Source organism: Argentina silus, assembly GCF_951799395.1.
Source record: "Argentina silus genome assembly, chromosome: 17".
Classification (NCBI taxonomy): Eukaryota; Metazoa; Chordata; class Actinopteri; order Argentiniformes; family Argentinidae; genus Argentina; species Argentina silus.
The window spans coordinates 5,092,330-5,109,731 of NC_139671.1; the positions used below are offsets into that span (position 1 = coordinate 5,092,330).

A 17,402-nucleotide genomic window follows, 5' to 3' on the forward strand; every position below is an offset into this window, starting at 1 on the left:
GTACAATGTGGTAATTGTGATTAAGGTGTACCAATGCTGATAGAGAGACAGAGGAGATTTGTTTTAATTTGCCATCTCATGCCTTGACTCCCTGCCAGCAACCACACACATTTGTCTTTGTGGAGACTCACAGGTGTGTGTGTGTGTGTGTGTGTGTGTGTGTGTGTGTGTGTGTGTGTGTGTGTGTGTGTGTGTGTGTGTGTTCAGGGTGATGAGGCAATGTGAAATGCAGATGGGCACTGATAAGCTCACCACAAAACTGGTTTCAGCAGAAGAAACAAAGGGGAAGAGGCACAAAGGACACGACAGGAAACCATGTGGTTTTGTTGTTTTCATGATAATTTAGAGAATTGCCATCATTTACAATAAATAAGGGAGCTATGGCAGAAGTTACCAGAAATATCACTAATTTCAAGCCCTGTGGTGTTTTACTGTTGTCATGGTGCAATATTCAATATTACAGTAATCATTGGTGTCTGGGGTCACTGGGCCTATTCTAACTTTCGTTCAAGATCATGGTAGACAGCTGCAATGACACCGCTGTAATCAGCATAGCATTCCAATAGCAGATTCTTTCCACTGATAAGATGCCAGAGTGGGTCACATCAACCCTGTCAGAGGAGGCAAGCCTCCAATTGATTTCTAAAATGCCTCTAAAAGGCATGCAGTATGCTTGCCATGGTAGTATTTCCACACCTGCAGCATTATTGGCAGAGGAAGCTTCACTTAAACTTTCAATTGGCTTTCAATTAACTATTAGCTCTGGTAAATCAAATATGTGTAGTCAATTGCAGACACTAAAAAATCATTGTCATAAATCAATAAACAAATTCAATGATAGTAAATTTGGGCCTACAACACCCCATAGATATCTGAAAGCCAGCAGCACTGATTTCCATACAGTTTTACATTTAAGAATATTGATATCTGTCAGGCAATCTTCATGATCAGCTGTCTACAACTTGATGTCAGCCCATCTAAGTTGGCATAAAGTCTTTAATTATCTAAGACAAATGAGTACAAGCCATCCAGCCTTGCATCATCGAGACAGGTCATGCGTCATCTATACAGTTAAATCAACAAGTAAATTCCAGAAAACTAAAGGTGACAAATGTAACCCAGGTTCTCTGTAGGAGATGAGGGAGACCCCTCACTATGATGATATACACTCACCGGCCACTTTATTAGGTACACTTTGCTAGTACCGGGTTGGACCCCCTTTTGCCTTCAGAACTGCCTTAATTCTTTGTGGTATAGATTCAACAAGGTGCTGGAAACATTCCTCAGAGATTTTGGTCCATATTGACATGATAGCATCATTGCTGCAGACTTGTCGGCTGCACATCCATGATGCGAATCTCCTGTTCCACCACATCCCAAAGGTGCTCTATTGGATTGAGATCTGGTGACTGTGGAGGCCATTGGAGTACAGTGAACTCATTGTCATGTTCCAGAAACCAGTTTGAGATGATGTGAGCTTTGTGACATGGCGCGTTATCCTGCTGGAAGTAGCCATCAGAAGATGGGTACACTGTGGTCATAAAGGGATGGACACGGTCAGCAACAATACTCAGGTAGGCTGTGGCGTTTAAACGATGCTCAATTGGTACTAAGGGGCCCAAAATGTGCCAAGAACTCATTCGATATTTGCGTTAACGAGCAGTTGAACAGGTGTACCTAATAAAGTGTATAGCGTGTATAGACTGTATAGCGAAAGTGTCTCATAGTGAGAGGTCGAACTGAGTCGACTGAAAGAGAACTGAAAAGAGAACCAACCACGGTCTGACTTTGGCGACACACTGTCAAAATTCAAAAACATCTCTCTTCTTGTTTTATGCAAATAAATACTGCAAGGAATAGAAAGCGATGATCAGATTTCTTTCCCAAACAGTATTTGCATTGAATTGTGCGAAGGGTATACTAAGTAAGGCTTTTGACTTCATTTGTACGTAGACTAGGAAAACTGATTGTTGTATTTGTATCAGCCTCCTGTAGTAATTAGGGATTTATTGGTATCTCTAATTACACATTTGACATCCCAAAGTACCATTGGCATACTTAAATTGCATTATTGGATTGGTTTCTAAGCCTACAAATTAATTAACAATACGTATTGCTCTCTTCTTTTGAACTGACATCCTCCTCCTTTGTAAGCCTTATAGCCTTTGTTGTGATTGCAAACATTTTGATTCAAGTTAGCGCTTTGACTTGGATCAAAATATTGTGTCTAAAATCACAATAAAGGTAGGCCTATATTGTACAGCATCTTAAGTGCATCCTTTCCCCTATTCTTCTTCCAGCTGGAGTTAAATATCACTCCTTCTCTTTGCCTCTTCAAATGAAGTCAAGTGAAGTCGCCTGTTAGATAGTGATTTAGCATCAACGCCAAATAACACCAAGGCCACAATCCAGCTCTCTTTTACTCTTAATCATCCTGACTCGGTGGTTTGAGGCTTGCAGTGACCCGGCCCATCCAGAGACTCCCCAGGGTTTGGCAGCAGTGTGAAGACCAGCTGTACATTTTGGGTCCATTATTTCCTTGTCGGGTTAATGGGCAGAGCCGCACCACACAAATGTGATTCATTCAACAGTCAGCTATGTTTAACCCTTCAATGTCCAGATGTGGTTGAGTACTGTCCTTAGTCAACCCCTCCAAATCTCCAAAACTCAAATCACTCATGTTCGAAGGGAACAAGAAACAAGAGATCCAAGGTTGGTGGAATTCATTTCCAGCATGGTGGGCAGCTCGAAAGATAGTCTTAAATTGCAAACTTGAGGCGTGAACCACAATGGAACTATATGGTAACATGAGGTTACGGTGAGTGTGGTTGTGTGTTTCGGCAGCAAATGAGTTCATCTGAAGGGTTTTGGCCGACATGAGAATATTGCCTCATGTTTTAGGTTGTAAATAATCTACATTTGCCTTGCCAGTTACGAATCTGCCTAATCAAGCTGCAGTGGACAGTTGTTTTTGGTGTTTCTGGGAAGGATGGTTTGGGCTGCGGGTGTGCAGACCCAGCTGCAGCTTCATTCACACAGGTGTCTTCTCAACTCGGAAAGCGCGTGTCAAGTTACCGTATACTGCCAGAACAGGTGCTATGAATTAACTCAACGCACCTCTTTGTGTGTGCCCTTTGTCCTCTCCGTCACCCTCTCTCTTTTCCTCTTTTCTTTTCTTTTCTTAAAGCCCCAAGGCGGGATCAAGACATTCCACACCGGTGAAATATATCCTCGCCAGGATATTACTTTCATTGACAGTGAACAAGTCCCCAAAAAAAGACAGGAACATATATTGTGCCATTGGGTCAAGCACAAGAGAGGTGACTACAGGAAGAGCTATTGTTTTTACCCCCACGTGTGACGATAGAATTCTCGGAAGCACATCAGCTGATCCCAGAGCAAAAGGCTCAGGTTTGGTTAACAGAGGATCAGACTGCGGTGTGTCTGTGACAATTCTTCAAGGGAAAGGGAAGTAAAAGTCTCTGCAAATGCCCGGATGGATGATGGTGGGCTATGAGGACGGTGAAAGATTTACTGTCAAGAACTGTGACAATGCATACGGGCCTGACATGCTGTACAAACAAAGTAAAGGACTACTAGAATACTTAAATACATCAATATAGGCTTTCTTAAACTATTACAATTATCTGTGGCCAAACTTTAGGGTTCATTTTATTGAGGGTCTTTAGATCATATACAGTTAAACACAGGATAGGAATATTATTTTTGCATTGTGTGCATTTGCGTCGCATTTTTAACTGCCATTGATAAGTGTTATAAAATTTGCAAGTGTGACATAATTCCTTGTCATTTGTTATGACCCCTCCATAACATCAAAAAAAATTTGACATCAACCAGTAATCAGTATCTTTTACATTGATGTGATGTACATGGTGTCTATTACATTTGCAACCTCCTGCTTTCGAGAGTAGACATTCAAACCAAATTGGCTTCGCTCCGTACTCTGTTGAAATATGAGTTCCCAAAGTTACAGAGGGGTCATTCAAGTAGCAGTGAGGCAATTTTAAAAATGTCAACATCCCCAAAAGACAATGAATCATTGGCAGGGAAAGCCGTAGGATACATGTGGTACCGTTGCGTTCATATTCAGATTAGGTTTCTCCTTGGGGGGACCCCGCGTCACAGTTAAAAAGACTGCATTTCCAGTGTTGTCACATATAATACAGTGAGGAGGAGAGTCACTAAGATCTCCAACCCATGCTGTGTGCTCCATCGAGGGGTTTCATGGTTGTCTATGCCATGGCTATGTAATATACAAGCAAATGCCATGAGGATTGCCATAGATGGGTGTCAGTAAAGGCATTCATCTTGATGGATTCACCACAATCCCAGTAGGTTTAGCAAAACATAGTCCTCTTACTTAGGCCAGTGGAGATCGCTGATCCCCCATGGCTGGTTCTCTTCATTCACTCTCCACATTTTGTTTTGAACAGTGGTCTACAAATGTCTCCAACCTGTATAACAGCCTAAACCCTGAACAATTAGATTTTCTTATCAGATAATTCCCAGTCAACAGACAACTGTGGACCAGATCTGGTCTTGTGGTGGCAGATCTGGTCTTGTGGTGTCGGAAACAGCAAGTATTATATGGGCCAGAACTGATCCGAATACGGAGGGTCAGCTCTGGTATGAGGAACATGGCCCTGATACATTCCTTTAGTAACTGGACCATCTTTGGACTGAGTGTGGTTGACCAGTATTGGGGAATAAAGCCGTACCTGGGCCACATCCACATGCTGACCAAGGTCTGGCCTTTTCATTGCAAAGATAAGGCTGAGGAATGGCAGCCAGAGTCGGCCTACTTCTGGCCCGGGGAACAAAGTTCGGGATGCTGGTAGAAAACAGATGTGGGGCACATCTGGGCTGTCATTACTCTGCTGACAGGGTTCACGCCGCAGGTTGTTTATTGAGCTTGCTGTTATTATGCTGTTTCTCAGCAGAACCCATTTCAAATAATCCATGAACCTTACTAGTAGACCTCCCTGCTGTTTGTGTTCTGTGGGTTCAAACTACTAAACCAGGCAATGTGTTATAAAAAATGACTGATGGAGGGTCTTTCACAGTTACCCATGTTTTTTTAATAAAGTATTAACTGGATGAGATTTCACATTATCTCAGCCCTCCCTCTACGGGGAACTTCGGGTTCTGCATACCTCCAAGGGCTTATCATACCTTTGTGATGTATATAGTAACAATTTCAAATCAAATCAAATGTTATGTGTCACGTACATCGCATACAGCCCTAACTGATATAGTGAAATGCTTTGGAATCTTGCTCCTCGATCAACAACAGTCAACAATAATCAACAAATCAACAATACATTATAATATAGTATAATAATACAGTGACAGTAGTTGTGCAAATTGAATGCCAAGTCAAAACCCTGATAAGCTCACAGACTTCAAGACACAGCTCCAATCTGTAATGTCATTGAGACAGACACATCTCTGTGGAAAACCTACATGTTCCTGTTATCGCACCATCCACACCAAGTATTCTAGATAGATAGATAGATAGATGGATAGATAGATAGATAGAAACTTTATTTATCCCTAGGGGAAATTCAGGTTCCAAGTAGCTTAAAGACATCGAGACATCACACATAACATACACATAATTCTTTCTTTCTAGAAGCTCTCAAAAGTAAGTGGTGAGAAGACTTCTATAACTTCAGTCAGAACAGCTTGTTATGACTGAATAACAATGGCTGTGTCTTGAATGTGGGCCAGCAAGATTTCATGCATTGACAAAGGTGCGAGGCCTCCTTGACCATGGGTCTTAGACAATCAGTATCTGTGATGAGACAAACTCATTTTCCCTGGGTGTCAGAGAGTGAAGGCCTGTGTACCGCGACTGTGGCACAGACGCTGTCGACAATGATGACACGTGAATGGAGCAGACGGCCCCACAGCGAGAGTGTGTTAGACGCTCGTCTAGACGGAGAGCGAGATCCTTCCCGTCATTGTTGGTTGGCATTGAGCGGCTGCAAAACAGGAAGCCATCTCAGAGGAAAAACACCCCGTAAATCTCTGAAGGGCAACATGGGTTGTAGTGCTACATGACCGTGTTGACTCCTGAATAATAATCCCTCTTGATCTCTAGAGAGCTACTGTACAGGGTTATCCAGACTTTTGTTCCAGCTCAGCACTAACTCACCTGCTTCTTCAACCGAGCATGGTATTGATGGGCATTGGCCAGTTGGTTTTCGGTATATCTCTTGATAGATGGACTGTGTTTGTTTTTAATGTTGTGTCTTTTGTCTGTAATTTTTATGGTGGCTACTGTTGTACTGTATTGACATACCAATTTTCCTGTGGGGATTAAATAAAGTATCATCTCATCTCAGTTGAATCAGACGTGTTATTATTTGGAACAAAAGTACAACAACTATCATTTATATTGGTCTCAAAGACACCTTAGAACAAGATTAATACGCGTTTTCAGGACACGCCAAAATTGCACCTGTTTTTAAGGTGATTATTGAAACCCCAAACGCATGGCTCATACCTGAACTTGAAAAACTGCATGTAGCCAATACTTAATTAATACTTAAATTAATTCATCATTCTTGACCATAACCTTTAGTTAACATGTTTTACAATTCCAGAGTCAAAAAGAAACAAACCAAGAGCCTTTTGCAAACATTAGGTAAATTGGACACTTTTCTCTGTTGAATCTGTTGTAGGATATTTATGAGTTGATAGAAATGGTCCTTTGCTCTTGAAGAAAACCCAAGCTCATATATCCCACTGTGCTGCTGTAGCAGTTTCAGTCAAATTATTTAGTTTGGTCTTTTCTGCCATCTTGTGGTTATTTATAATGGTGGACCAGTTTAATAACATGTGGGTCCTCTGAGGATACATACACTCATCGAACACTTTATTAGGAACACTATACTAATACTGGGTAGGGCCTCCCTTTGCTCTCAAAACAGCCTCAATTCTTCATGGCATTGATTCCACAAGATGTTGGAAACATTCCTTTGAGATTCTGGTCCATGATGACATGATTGCATCACGCAAGATCAGCGTAGTCCATGGTGCTCTGAGCAACCCTGGCCAGTATCCAGGAGGAGGAGACTCACAGAGAGGTGCTCTCTCTCAGCCGACCAGTTAGCAGACACTCATGGAGATGGCTGAGATGGAAAATGTGTATGGTAAAACTTCTGTCAAGCTGAAGGTCACCCTTTGGAGGAGGATGGGATACTGTTTTGGGAAGAAGGGTGTCTCTGCAGACCAGGGGATGTTGCTTCCCTTGGGATATTATTAAGAAGAAGAAGAAGAAGAAGAAGAAGAAGAAGAAGAAGAAGAAGAAGAAGAAGAAGAAGAAGAAGAAGAAGAAGAAGAAGAAGAAGAAGAAGAAGAAGTTTAAAGTTAATACAGCAGGTGGCGCTGTGTATCTTGCAATTCTAGATTTCGCTATCCAACATTGCTTTTGGGATCTGTGTTCACTGAACGATAATAAGCGGCAGGTTCTGACGTAAGACTTCCGGTTTCGTTTTCCCGACTTCAAAATAAAACCGCAAGGTAAAAGATCACTGGAAAGTGATGTAATCACAATATTGTATCATATTTTTCATGAAATAAGGAAATATTACGTAACAGTATAGTATAAAAATATATACAATTTCAAAAAGGTAATTTCCATATTTGTGCAACTACATGTAATTTTACATAGGGCACATATAATGGACTCTACACAACCATGAGCGGTGTCATGCAGTCTTGATGGCTTTTTCTTGCGGCCCAACATTTCCAAGTGCCCTATTTGGACTGCATAGGACACATATTATGGACTGTCCACAAATATTATATATTATATATTATAAGGCTAAACGAATCTAACCCAAGTGAGTTTCAACCATATCCATATGTACTATTTCTAAATGCTTAAACAATTTTAAGGTGGGCGCTTTATTTTGAATAAATCCTCATATACATACCCGAGGTCAGTGGGAGGATATCCTCTATTATCGTTCACGGAACACAGCTGCATTTCGGGAATGTGTGTTTGTGGTTGAGCGGTCGCTAGTGAACTCCCCCAGCTAGCGAGCTAGCACCAGCCAGTGTGTTTTTCAGACAACAAATCGCATAAGGGGAATTAGCTAGCTACTTATTTGTTTTCTAACCTCACGTTTTAGTTAATTCGTTACCGAAGACTGCAAACATGGAGATCGGGACAGAAATAAGCAAGAAAATAAGGGTAAGGTCATTTTGAGAGTCCTGCTTCGTTTTGCCAAGCTAGTTAGCCTGAGTTGCTATCAGGCAGTACCAGCTAAATAGGTGACCTAGCTAGCTTTGTGCACACTTAGGTGTCATGATGATACACGGGGACTTGTAGACGCCAGGTAGTATCATGACACCTATGTATTTGGAGATATGTATTTGGAGATATGTATTTGGAGATATGTATTTGGAGGTCCTTGCAGCTGGCTAGTTAGCTGTCGGACATGCTAGCGAGATACTCTATATGGCTAGCTCGCGCTCATACAGTGAACGTTTAAATTAGCTGTAATGTCTTGCCTAACCAAACCTGTTTACTAGCTATGAAACTAGCATATATTGCCGGGTTTTTTTCAGGCTGCTATCAAGGGAAAGCTTCAAGAACTCGGTGCATATGTCGGTATGTATAAACTACGTCTCTTTCTGTTGATATCAGCACATTGTCACTCGTTTAGAATACACCCTGACTTTACTGTTTGTTATTCAGATGAAGAACTCCCTGACTACATCATGGTCATGGTGGCAAATAAGAAGACTTCCCAGCAGATGGCTGACGACCTTTCCCTCTTCCTTGGCAACAACACTATCAAATTCACAGTCTGGTATGCTAGTTTAAAGGTGTCTTGTGAAGAGAATGAATGTACTGAGGATCATCTCTTTCCATCGACAGATGTCGTTAAAGTGATTTCAATGGCTGTTTTGCTGTAATTCCAGGTTGCATGGTGTCCTGGAAAAACTGAGATCCGTGGCTGTAGGTAAGCGTGGTCCTTTAAAAATCTTCAGTGCTACTACTGTGTCTGTATCTATAAAATGTAGTCTGTTCTTTGCAAAATAATAGGCAACAGATATCAATCTTTGTGCATTCTAACCTTTTAAGTTGGATGTGTCCTTAGAGCCAGCATCCTTAAGGCCACAGCTGTACTCCGACACTGGCACCTCAGCAGGAAAGAGTCGAGCTTCGGGGAGCGAAGAGAAGAGGGGGGAGGAGTCAAAGAGTCTTGCTGTGTCCAGCTCACACTCTGATAGGATGGAGACCCGTGTATCTAGCTCCGCCCATGAGCACCACGCCAGGTATGTCTTGATGTTGTCATTGAAACAGCGTTATCAAAGTGGTGGTTCACTTCAATCACCATACTTGTCTATCAAGATGACTTCATGTCCCATCTTTTGTGTAGATCACTCTATATGCCAATCCCAAGTGAATGTGAATAATAGGTACCATCAAAGTTTAAGATGTGACGAGATAATTTGTCTGTGAGCCAAACTTGAAAACGAAAGTGGCAGTTGAAGTGCTTCAAAATGTCGGCACAGATAAACCAGGCATTCCGTGGCTGAATGAGGTAAAACGGTGATCCAATTCATAGGTTATATGTGTTCAAACTATACATTCACTATCTGGGCCAAAAACGAGAGGTCTGAAAAATACAGACAGTCATGAAGGTCGCGTGGCATCTCTTTAATAAGATGTGCCTATCTCTCCCATTCATTTTGCGTTGAGGCATAAAGCTTGGTCTTTACAGTAGATGGGTTGTGGCCGTATGCTGATTGTGATTGGGTAGGTGGTTTGCAAACACATTCAGAATCATTCTGAAGACTGTGTGGTATTTCACCACAGCATAACTCTATAAGGATAAAAGAGCGTGGCCCACTAACACATTGTTTTGTATCAGAAGAGGTTCCTCAGACAAGACTTCCTCCCGCCTCACGTCCACTGTGAAGCCCCTCATGGAGCCCCTCTCCTCCGAGGCTGTCATTGACATCAAACCTGAGCTGGACGACGACCTCATCGCCGAAGACTCGGTGGAGGTGGGCATCCCTGCGGGTCGCATCCGTGGCTCTTCCGGGCGGGCAGCAGCCCAGATCTACAGGCCCCCCCAGGGCAGGTCCTCCTCAGGCAGGTCAATGGACGCCTACAGGTCCTCAGAGGGGTCCACTCACAGCAGTAGGCAGCAGCACGGCTATCCCCACGAGAGCAGAAGCAGCAGGGGCTACCGAGATGGGGGCAGTAAGGTACGATGAAAAAACATGTTGTCCCATGCCGCTGAAATGTGGTTCCATGATGCTCTCAAAATGCTGCCATTAAAACGACAAATTCACCCACTCCTTTTCATTTCCGTCACACACACTGGCCAGTTTATAGACCAAAATGACTATGATGTGAGAATGAATGACATCTCAAGAAAACATTTCAGAAATTCTTTGAAATGCACATCCCTAGACATGACAATGGCAGACGTTGGCACTCGTTGCCGAAATCACTACAGCAGCACATCAGTGATGTATTTAGTTTTTGTTATTGACCGCATTGGGTCCTGTTTGGTCACCAGGAGGAAGCATCACGAAAGCGCAAGGCCCCAGTGGCGAGCTCCATTGTGCGGGTGAACAGAGCAGCAGACGACGGTCCGGACAGCGATGACCTGGAGGAGGACGATGACGAGGAGGACGAAGGCTATGGGGCTAGAAGCCTGTCCAGCCGAGTGTCCCTGCCGTCTAAACCAGAGCGCAAGTGAGTGGAAGCACTCAGCAGCCCCCCACGCACACACATGCTGACACATACACACACACATGCTGACACATACACACGCACATGCTGACACATACACACACACATGCTGACACATACACACACACATGCTGACACATACACACACGCATACTGACACACAACTCTTTCAGGCACTCAATTTCTCAGAGCTCAAGTCTAACTGAGAAATCTGTAGGAAAATAACCAAGCTGTTTCCCCTATCAACCACTTCTGTTCAAGATATTCCTTTAAGCAATCACACACACACACGGTACGCTCAGCTGTTGATGACCAGAGTACTCTTAACCCATATCTCATGTTGTACCAGACCCTCCCTGCCACCAGCCAAACAGGCCAACAAGAACCTGATACTGAAGGCCATCTCTGAGGCCCAAGACTCCATCAGCAAGACAACAGCCTACCCAATAAGTATGTTACGCACTGTGCTGTCTCATTACACACCGCTTGGATAAATAATAATCAAACTGTTTTGAAGTGTACTCTAAATACCTTGCAATCAATAGCACACTGGGCATTATGCCGTGTAGATGGCTTTATGGGCGGTAGAACATGGATAAATGGAACACGGGAACATCATTAGCGGGGGGAAGTGTAAAACAGCAGCAACTTTTGAGCACTTCCTGCTCCGTCATCATGATGCTCTGCCTGTTGCCGACAGTACCACAGAGAAAGACTGTTCCCGTGGCGCCCCGCACTCGCTCGGCGGCCGATGAGATGAACGCTGCCATCCAGTTGGTCCAGGAGCACCTCCAAAGCATGGTCCCCAGGATGCAGACGTACACCCCGTCAGAGCCCCAGGCCCCCAGGCAGCTCGGTTAGTCCACCCTCCTGTTCCTCGTTAGTCAACACGAGCTAAATGGCCGTGTCGTATTGTCAATCGATGAGCAACTACATAACCTGGAACTTGACTTAGGTCTGCGGTTAAGATTAGGGTTAGTGGTCAGGACTTGTGGTTGGAAAACGCTGCACTATACTTCCTCCGCTCTAACCTGGCACACCAGATCACATGGCGCGTTAGCAAGCTAGTACTTGATCGGGTGAGGTGGATTAGTGAGCTCTGGTTGAGTCATCGCACTTATGTGTTGACACTTGCTTGGTTGACACGCACGATAGCTTGACACGCTGCTTTTTAGCATGGTGCAAGGCCTCTCACTGTCTCATCGGTTGGCATGACATGTCAACAAAAATGGAGACATTATAGGTTAAATGCGAAAAGGAGATATTCCAACATGCCGACTACTTAAAAACCCAGTACCCCGACTATTTAGTCATATATCTTGCTAGCTATGGCTAAATAGTGCTGGTTAATAGCCAGGCTACATCCACTCATGCATGGCTAGATAATGATGACCACACCTACATGGGATCCGTCGATAGATAAGACTACAATATTTATAACATTGGGCAGCAATTGGCATTATACGCCCATCCTGTTTCAACGGTTGAATTGCATCATATTCATGACTAACAGCCTTGTTTTACGAGTTACGTGTGAGTTATTGTTGTCTTGTTTCGCTAATCCTGAATGTGCCTTCTCTCATCAGTTCAATCAAGGTCCCTGGCTTCTCGCCTTCAATTGGACGTGCCAAAGGAGAACCTTATAACACAGCATAGTAACTATGGTGAGTGTATTTTACCATGTGTCATAGCACAACCCTAACACTGATTGCAACATCTGGAACAACAATTTGTTAGGATTTTTTTTTATTTTTTTTTATTTTTTCTCTCAAGCTCTCGACTATTTTGTGTAGCTTACAATTGTGTAGTCTAGCGCACAAGTGTTTTGTGTAAGGTTATGATGGATTTGTGTAACTCAGACAAAATAGTTTTGTCATCACACGTAGCTCTTGAAGTGCCTGAGGGGAGCGGTCTGAAGCCCTTTGACACACGCTCCTTCATCATGAGTAGACCGATGTTAGGGGAGCCCGTGAGAAGCCGGCTGGGTGCTCTGATCAAGGAGGTCCATGAGGAGGTCCAGCCTGCCACACCCCGCATGGTCCAGCCGAGGTATACACTCACCAAATGATCCTTCATTTCAACAAAATTGTTCAGCAGTAGAAGGATTCCTGAAGCCTTGGCAAGCAATTAAACAACTATGAAAAGTCATTGGAAATGTCTGATAAGTTAAAAAACATTTTTTCTTTTAAGTTTTTTTTCTTTTTTTTATTGTTTGCTTACTAGCACTTGCCTCTTTGGTTTGTGCTGCAGCTGTTGGCTGAATCGAGGCGTTAAATTGAGACGGAGTGTGTTGTAATTTGTCTACCTCAGGATAGCAGTCAGGTTGTATAGGCCAGAGTTTCCCCTACCATTATATTGGTGAGGCAGCACTCTGGCCTGCACACTTCATCTCAACCTTCTCTCTCTGTCTCTCCTCAGTAAAGAGAGATTGGACACAGTGGGTTCTGCCAGCCCTAAATTCACTGTGACATTGGATGGGGTACCCAGTCCCCTGGGAAACCTTGGGGACTGTGACATGGAGACCGAAGACAGTCTTAAACCAGTCAATACCAGCACTCTTGCCATCCAACAGATAATGCGTGGCAGGCACCTCTTCTCGGACGGTAAGGGCACTTTCAACCCAAAAGGAATGCGACGTGTGTGGCGATGCATACAACGCAATGTGTGTTTGGGATGTATGGCGGTGTGGAGGGAATTGAGGCAGGATACGTCGTTGACGGATCCTCACTTCACAGGTTTAATGCTCCCTCTTTGTTCTGTATTTAACACAGCCCAGTACATTCACTAACACCCTCCCACACTGTTGTTGGCTGGTTTAGTAAGAGATGCATTTGTGCTCTGTACCTGTTACCGGTTGATGCAATCTTAAAAGCCTTTAGAAATCTGACTCACTAACTGACCAGCAGGTGCACTGTATTGTTGTTGTTTTTCCACCCTCACCCTACCGCTGTCCTTCATCTCATCCCTTTATACCAGATGAATGGATGGAGATCGAGACCGAGGAAGAGGCTGTCCCTGTGAAGCGACAGAAGGTTCAGGAACGCTGCAAGTTCTGGCCCATCTGTAAGAGTGGGGATGAGTGTGTGTACCAGCATCCCGCCATACAGTGCAAGTACGTACTCCTTTGAGAGCAAGCTTGAAGTGTCATCCACTGTCGTGTTCTAAGAAATTGGATTGGAACCCCAAACTGTCTTTATTGTAGTGTTGTTTTGTGCCTCAAAATTGATCTAACTTAGTTTTATTTTATTTTAAATACTAGCAGAAATTATGGAAAGGAAAAACAATTATGTTTTGAAATCTTGAGTTACAGACTTATTGTCACTTTCTCCTTATCTGTTGGTAGGACCTTCCCCAACTGCAAGTTTGGGGATAAATGCCATTTCATCCATCCCAACTGTAAATACGATGGCAGGTGCACCAAACCAGACTGCCCTTTCACTCACGTCAGCCGGAGAGGTCCTGCACCCCCGCCTAGATCAGGTACAACGGAAGTGTGGGAGGGAGCAAGGATGATATTACCAATTTGTGCCGAAGTTGGATGTGGCTTTTTACGTCATCTGTTTCTGAAACCGATCCACTAAGTTATGTTTATTTTGTCTTTTCCACAGTACCATCACCACAAACCGGTAGTGTTTGTCGTTTCTTCCCAAACTGTAAGAAGATGGACTGCCCGTTTAACCATCCCAAAGTGAGACACTTTCTAACTAGGACTTAGGGTGCCAAAAGGAGCATCTCTCACCGAATTGCTCTTCTCTTCCCACTACCGATTTTTATCATAGACAAAATCTTACATTCGGAACCTTTAAGGATAGTGGGGGATCTTAAAGAGTGACTGTGGTTTTTAAATACCTGTAGTCAAAGGTAGACTTTTCCCAAATGTTTATTATGAAATGGGTCTTTGGTCACTGGTCAAAGTATTATGCATAATTAGTAGAATGCAGTTTTAAAATACATTTAAAAATCGGATCTTGTTGTAATTCTGAAGCTTAAAGCCAGTTGTAGTAACCGTGGTGTGTGTCCCGTCTCTGCAGCCCTGCCGGTTTGCTGCCCAGTGTAAACGCGCCGGGTGCACCTTCTACCACCCTACCGTGTCTGTGCCTCCCAGACATGCTCTCAAGTGGACAAAAACTCAGAGCAGGTAATCTTTTACTGAGGTGTACATGTTATATTCCCACATGGAGCTTATTGAAAATGACAGTACGTGTTAATGACATTGTTTACATAAACTCTCTGGTGGTGTGCTGTTTACTTTGTTGTTTTGTTCATACAGACACCTATTGACATGTTGTTGTTTTTGTTGTATTTTTCTAGCTAAGACTACGACACTGACAGAAATCGTCAAGATGATGTGAAACTATGGAAGATGTTATGTTTAGTTATGTTTTGTTGTCTACGGTTTATCAATTGGCTGGTCAATCCTTAATTAGATTTTATTTCATTTTCGTTTGTGAACTGACTTTTTAAACAAGACAGAACTTTGGTTTTGTAAGTTGTTGTACTGTACATTTTTGATAATGCTGTGAGTGTATTAAAAATACTCCACATATCAAGTTACTGTTGTATGCTACTTTATTTATGTGCTATTGTCTGTATTTCTGATTTATCTAACCTCCCTAAAACAAACATGTGAGGAGAGGTTTACCTGTGGCAGGTTCAGCTCTAGGCTACCATGAATCTGTATTGAGAACTACTACTGCCATCACAATAGGAGTTTGGGTTGACTACCACAGATATGTCAGGATGTATATTCTAAGTTGTCACCTTTTGTTGCCCTAGAGCCTAGAATCAAATACATTACATTAGGACTTTTTCCCATTGATCTACACTATTATTCCCAAAACTAGTAACTGATAATCCAAAAAAAACAACAACAAAAAAACAGAAGACCTGTTTGCAAAAGTCAATAACTTGAATTGAGTCCATCTTAGTGCAAGGATAATAGTTCATGTGATTTCTGAATGAATCTCTTGTTTTTGTAAGGGTCCCTGATTTGAATAGGAATCAATTACACAATGTGTTGAATAAGCTCACTGCCAACGCTCCCACTGTTCAGCCACTATTCTACCACTACTCAGCTATGCAGCAACCACTGTTCCAGTGTTCAAACATTAGAGAACATACACATGTTTGGCACTGGTTGAAACAGGACATTCTATTGGTTATAAGTAGCTGGTCAGTGTTGTTTTCTGTGAAAGTCACAGGAATCTACAGCCCAAAGTGTTGAGATGTTGATTTTGCGTTTCATTTCTTCAAACAACAAACATGTCGATGGTGGTGATGCAGCAGCAGATACATCTCGTACCGCCTCATCTGCCGTCAGATCCTCAACAGACGCAGTCATTACTTGATGACTTCTGAAACCTCAGAAAGGGGTGTGCCTTTTGAAGTCTGACTTTCAAGGAATGTGATTTGTAATTTGAAATGTCAATTCCTTCTGTTCATGAAAACTTCAAAACAGGGCATTTATCTTTGACAGCCGTAACACCTCACGGTTCTGCAACAGCATCGCCTCTGTCACCACTGTCTTACAGAAGCCACTGTCTTCTCACTTCGGGACACCTGGAGAGGCTTCAAGGGAACGTAGCTCTGTTCTGTTAGCAGTAGCAACACGATTCTTTCTGACGGCACTGTGAAGTGTCTCCAGCTCTTGTGACCTATAATAGATTTGTCAATGTTCTGTGGAAGATGACTTTGAAAATGAAAAAATAAATTGTGGTTATTTGATCTACAGTTTGTCTCCTTGTCATGTGTAGTATGTTACTTCGAACGATGAGCTGAGCACAGCCACACAAACGTCAACGTGTTACCTATCAAATGGCATCCGGCTTCTGCATCATATTTCTAATGTTATAAGCAGTTCAGTTTGGGTATGGTCTTTAGGTGGAAATTAGTCAAATACGGCTTTCAGCAGAAGAAATTAAAGAACTTTTTAGAATGTTTCTTTCACTTTGAAGGTGTCGAGTGGGCTGTGTAGATCAGAGGGAACAGATCCTAATTAAATGTATTTAAATTCCATACATAACATAACATAAGGTGAACATTTTGAAAGGGGGTGTAGACTGTGCATCGGAGAATATTTGGTTCCAGAGTTTAGTTGTGTGTGCACACATCATGATCAGACTGAATGAGAGTCATGCTTGATTTCTATAACTGTTACATATATGAATATCAGCATTAACGCTGGTCTGACCATCCCACTATATTTAGGAAACCAATTGTCTTGATGAATTTCAACCCAGGTCAATTAAAGTAGTTCTCAGAAACAAAAGGCAATCTTTCTGTATAGGCTACAATGCATCTCTAACATGAGTTTATTTTTCATAAATGTGATTAACTGGCACACTATTCCATTTTCTTTTTTCTACTCAGCCATCAGCCAAATACTTTATGAAGAATATTTAGGTTTTTTTAGTTTTCTCAAGTTACACATGCAGAGGCAACCAGCATTGTAAGAATTGCAATTCCGCCTGCCTCCACTGGAGGCCACTACAGACCACTAGGAATGCACGCGATGACGTCACGATTTTGAAACTCAAAAGCCCTGAAAATCTCCTCTTCTCTCGCCGGGTGCAGTGGCGTGCGCCTGTAATCCAAGCTACTGGGAGGCTGAGGTTGGCGGATCGTTTGAGCTCAGGAGTTCTGAGCTGCAGTGCAC

The 17,402-nt window shown here is 42.9% G+C and overlaps 1 protein-coding gene across 5 annotated transcripts; it reads left to right on the forward strand.

The window, feature by feature from the left end:
• Positions 1–8,035: 8,035 nt before the first annotated feature.
• Positions 8,036–15,293, forward strand: zc3h14 (zinc finger CCCH-type containing 14). Of its 5 annotated transcripts, XM_083688684.1 has the most exons (17): positions 8,036–8,224; positions 8,602–8,644; positions 8,732–8,846; positions 8,959–8,999; positions 9,138–9,315; positions 9,915–10,254; positions 10,572–10,750; positions 11,097–11,197; positions 11,448–11,603; positions 12,334–12,411; positions 12,634–12,796; positions 13,166–13,350; positions 13,724–13,859; positions 14,091–14,227; positions 14,356–14,435; positions 14,779–14,885; positions 15,059–15,293. In XM_083688684.1, the coding sequence occupies exons 1-17, from the start codon at positions 8,189–8,191 to the stop codon at positions 15,060–15,062; spliced, it is 2,079 nt and encodes a 692-aa protein (XP_083544810.1). In that variant the 5' UTR covers positions 8,036–8,188; the 3' UTR covers positions 15,063–15,293. The 5 variants fall into 5 exon arrangements, with proteins under 5 accessions (XP_083544810.1, XP_083544812.1, XP_083544808.1 ...); XM_083688686.1 differs by having other exon boundaries at positions 8,602–8,846; XM_083688682.1 differs by having other exon boundaries at positions 8,602–8,846; positions 9,918–10,254.
• The last annotated feature ends 2,109 nt before the right edge of the window (positions 15,294–17,402 follow it).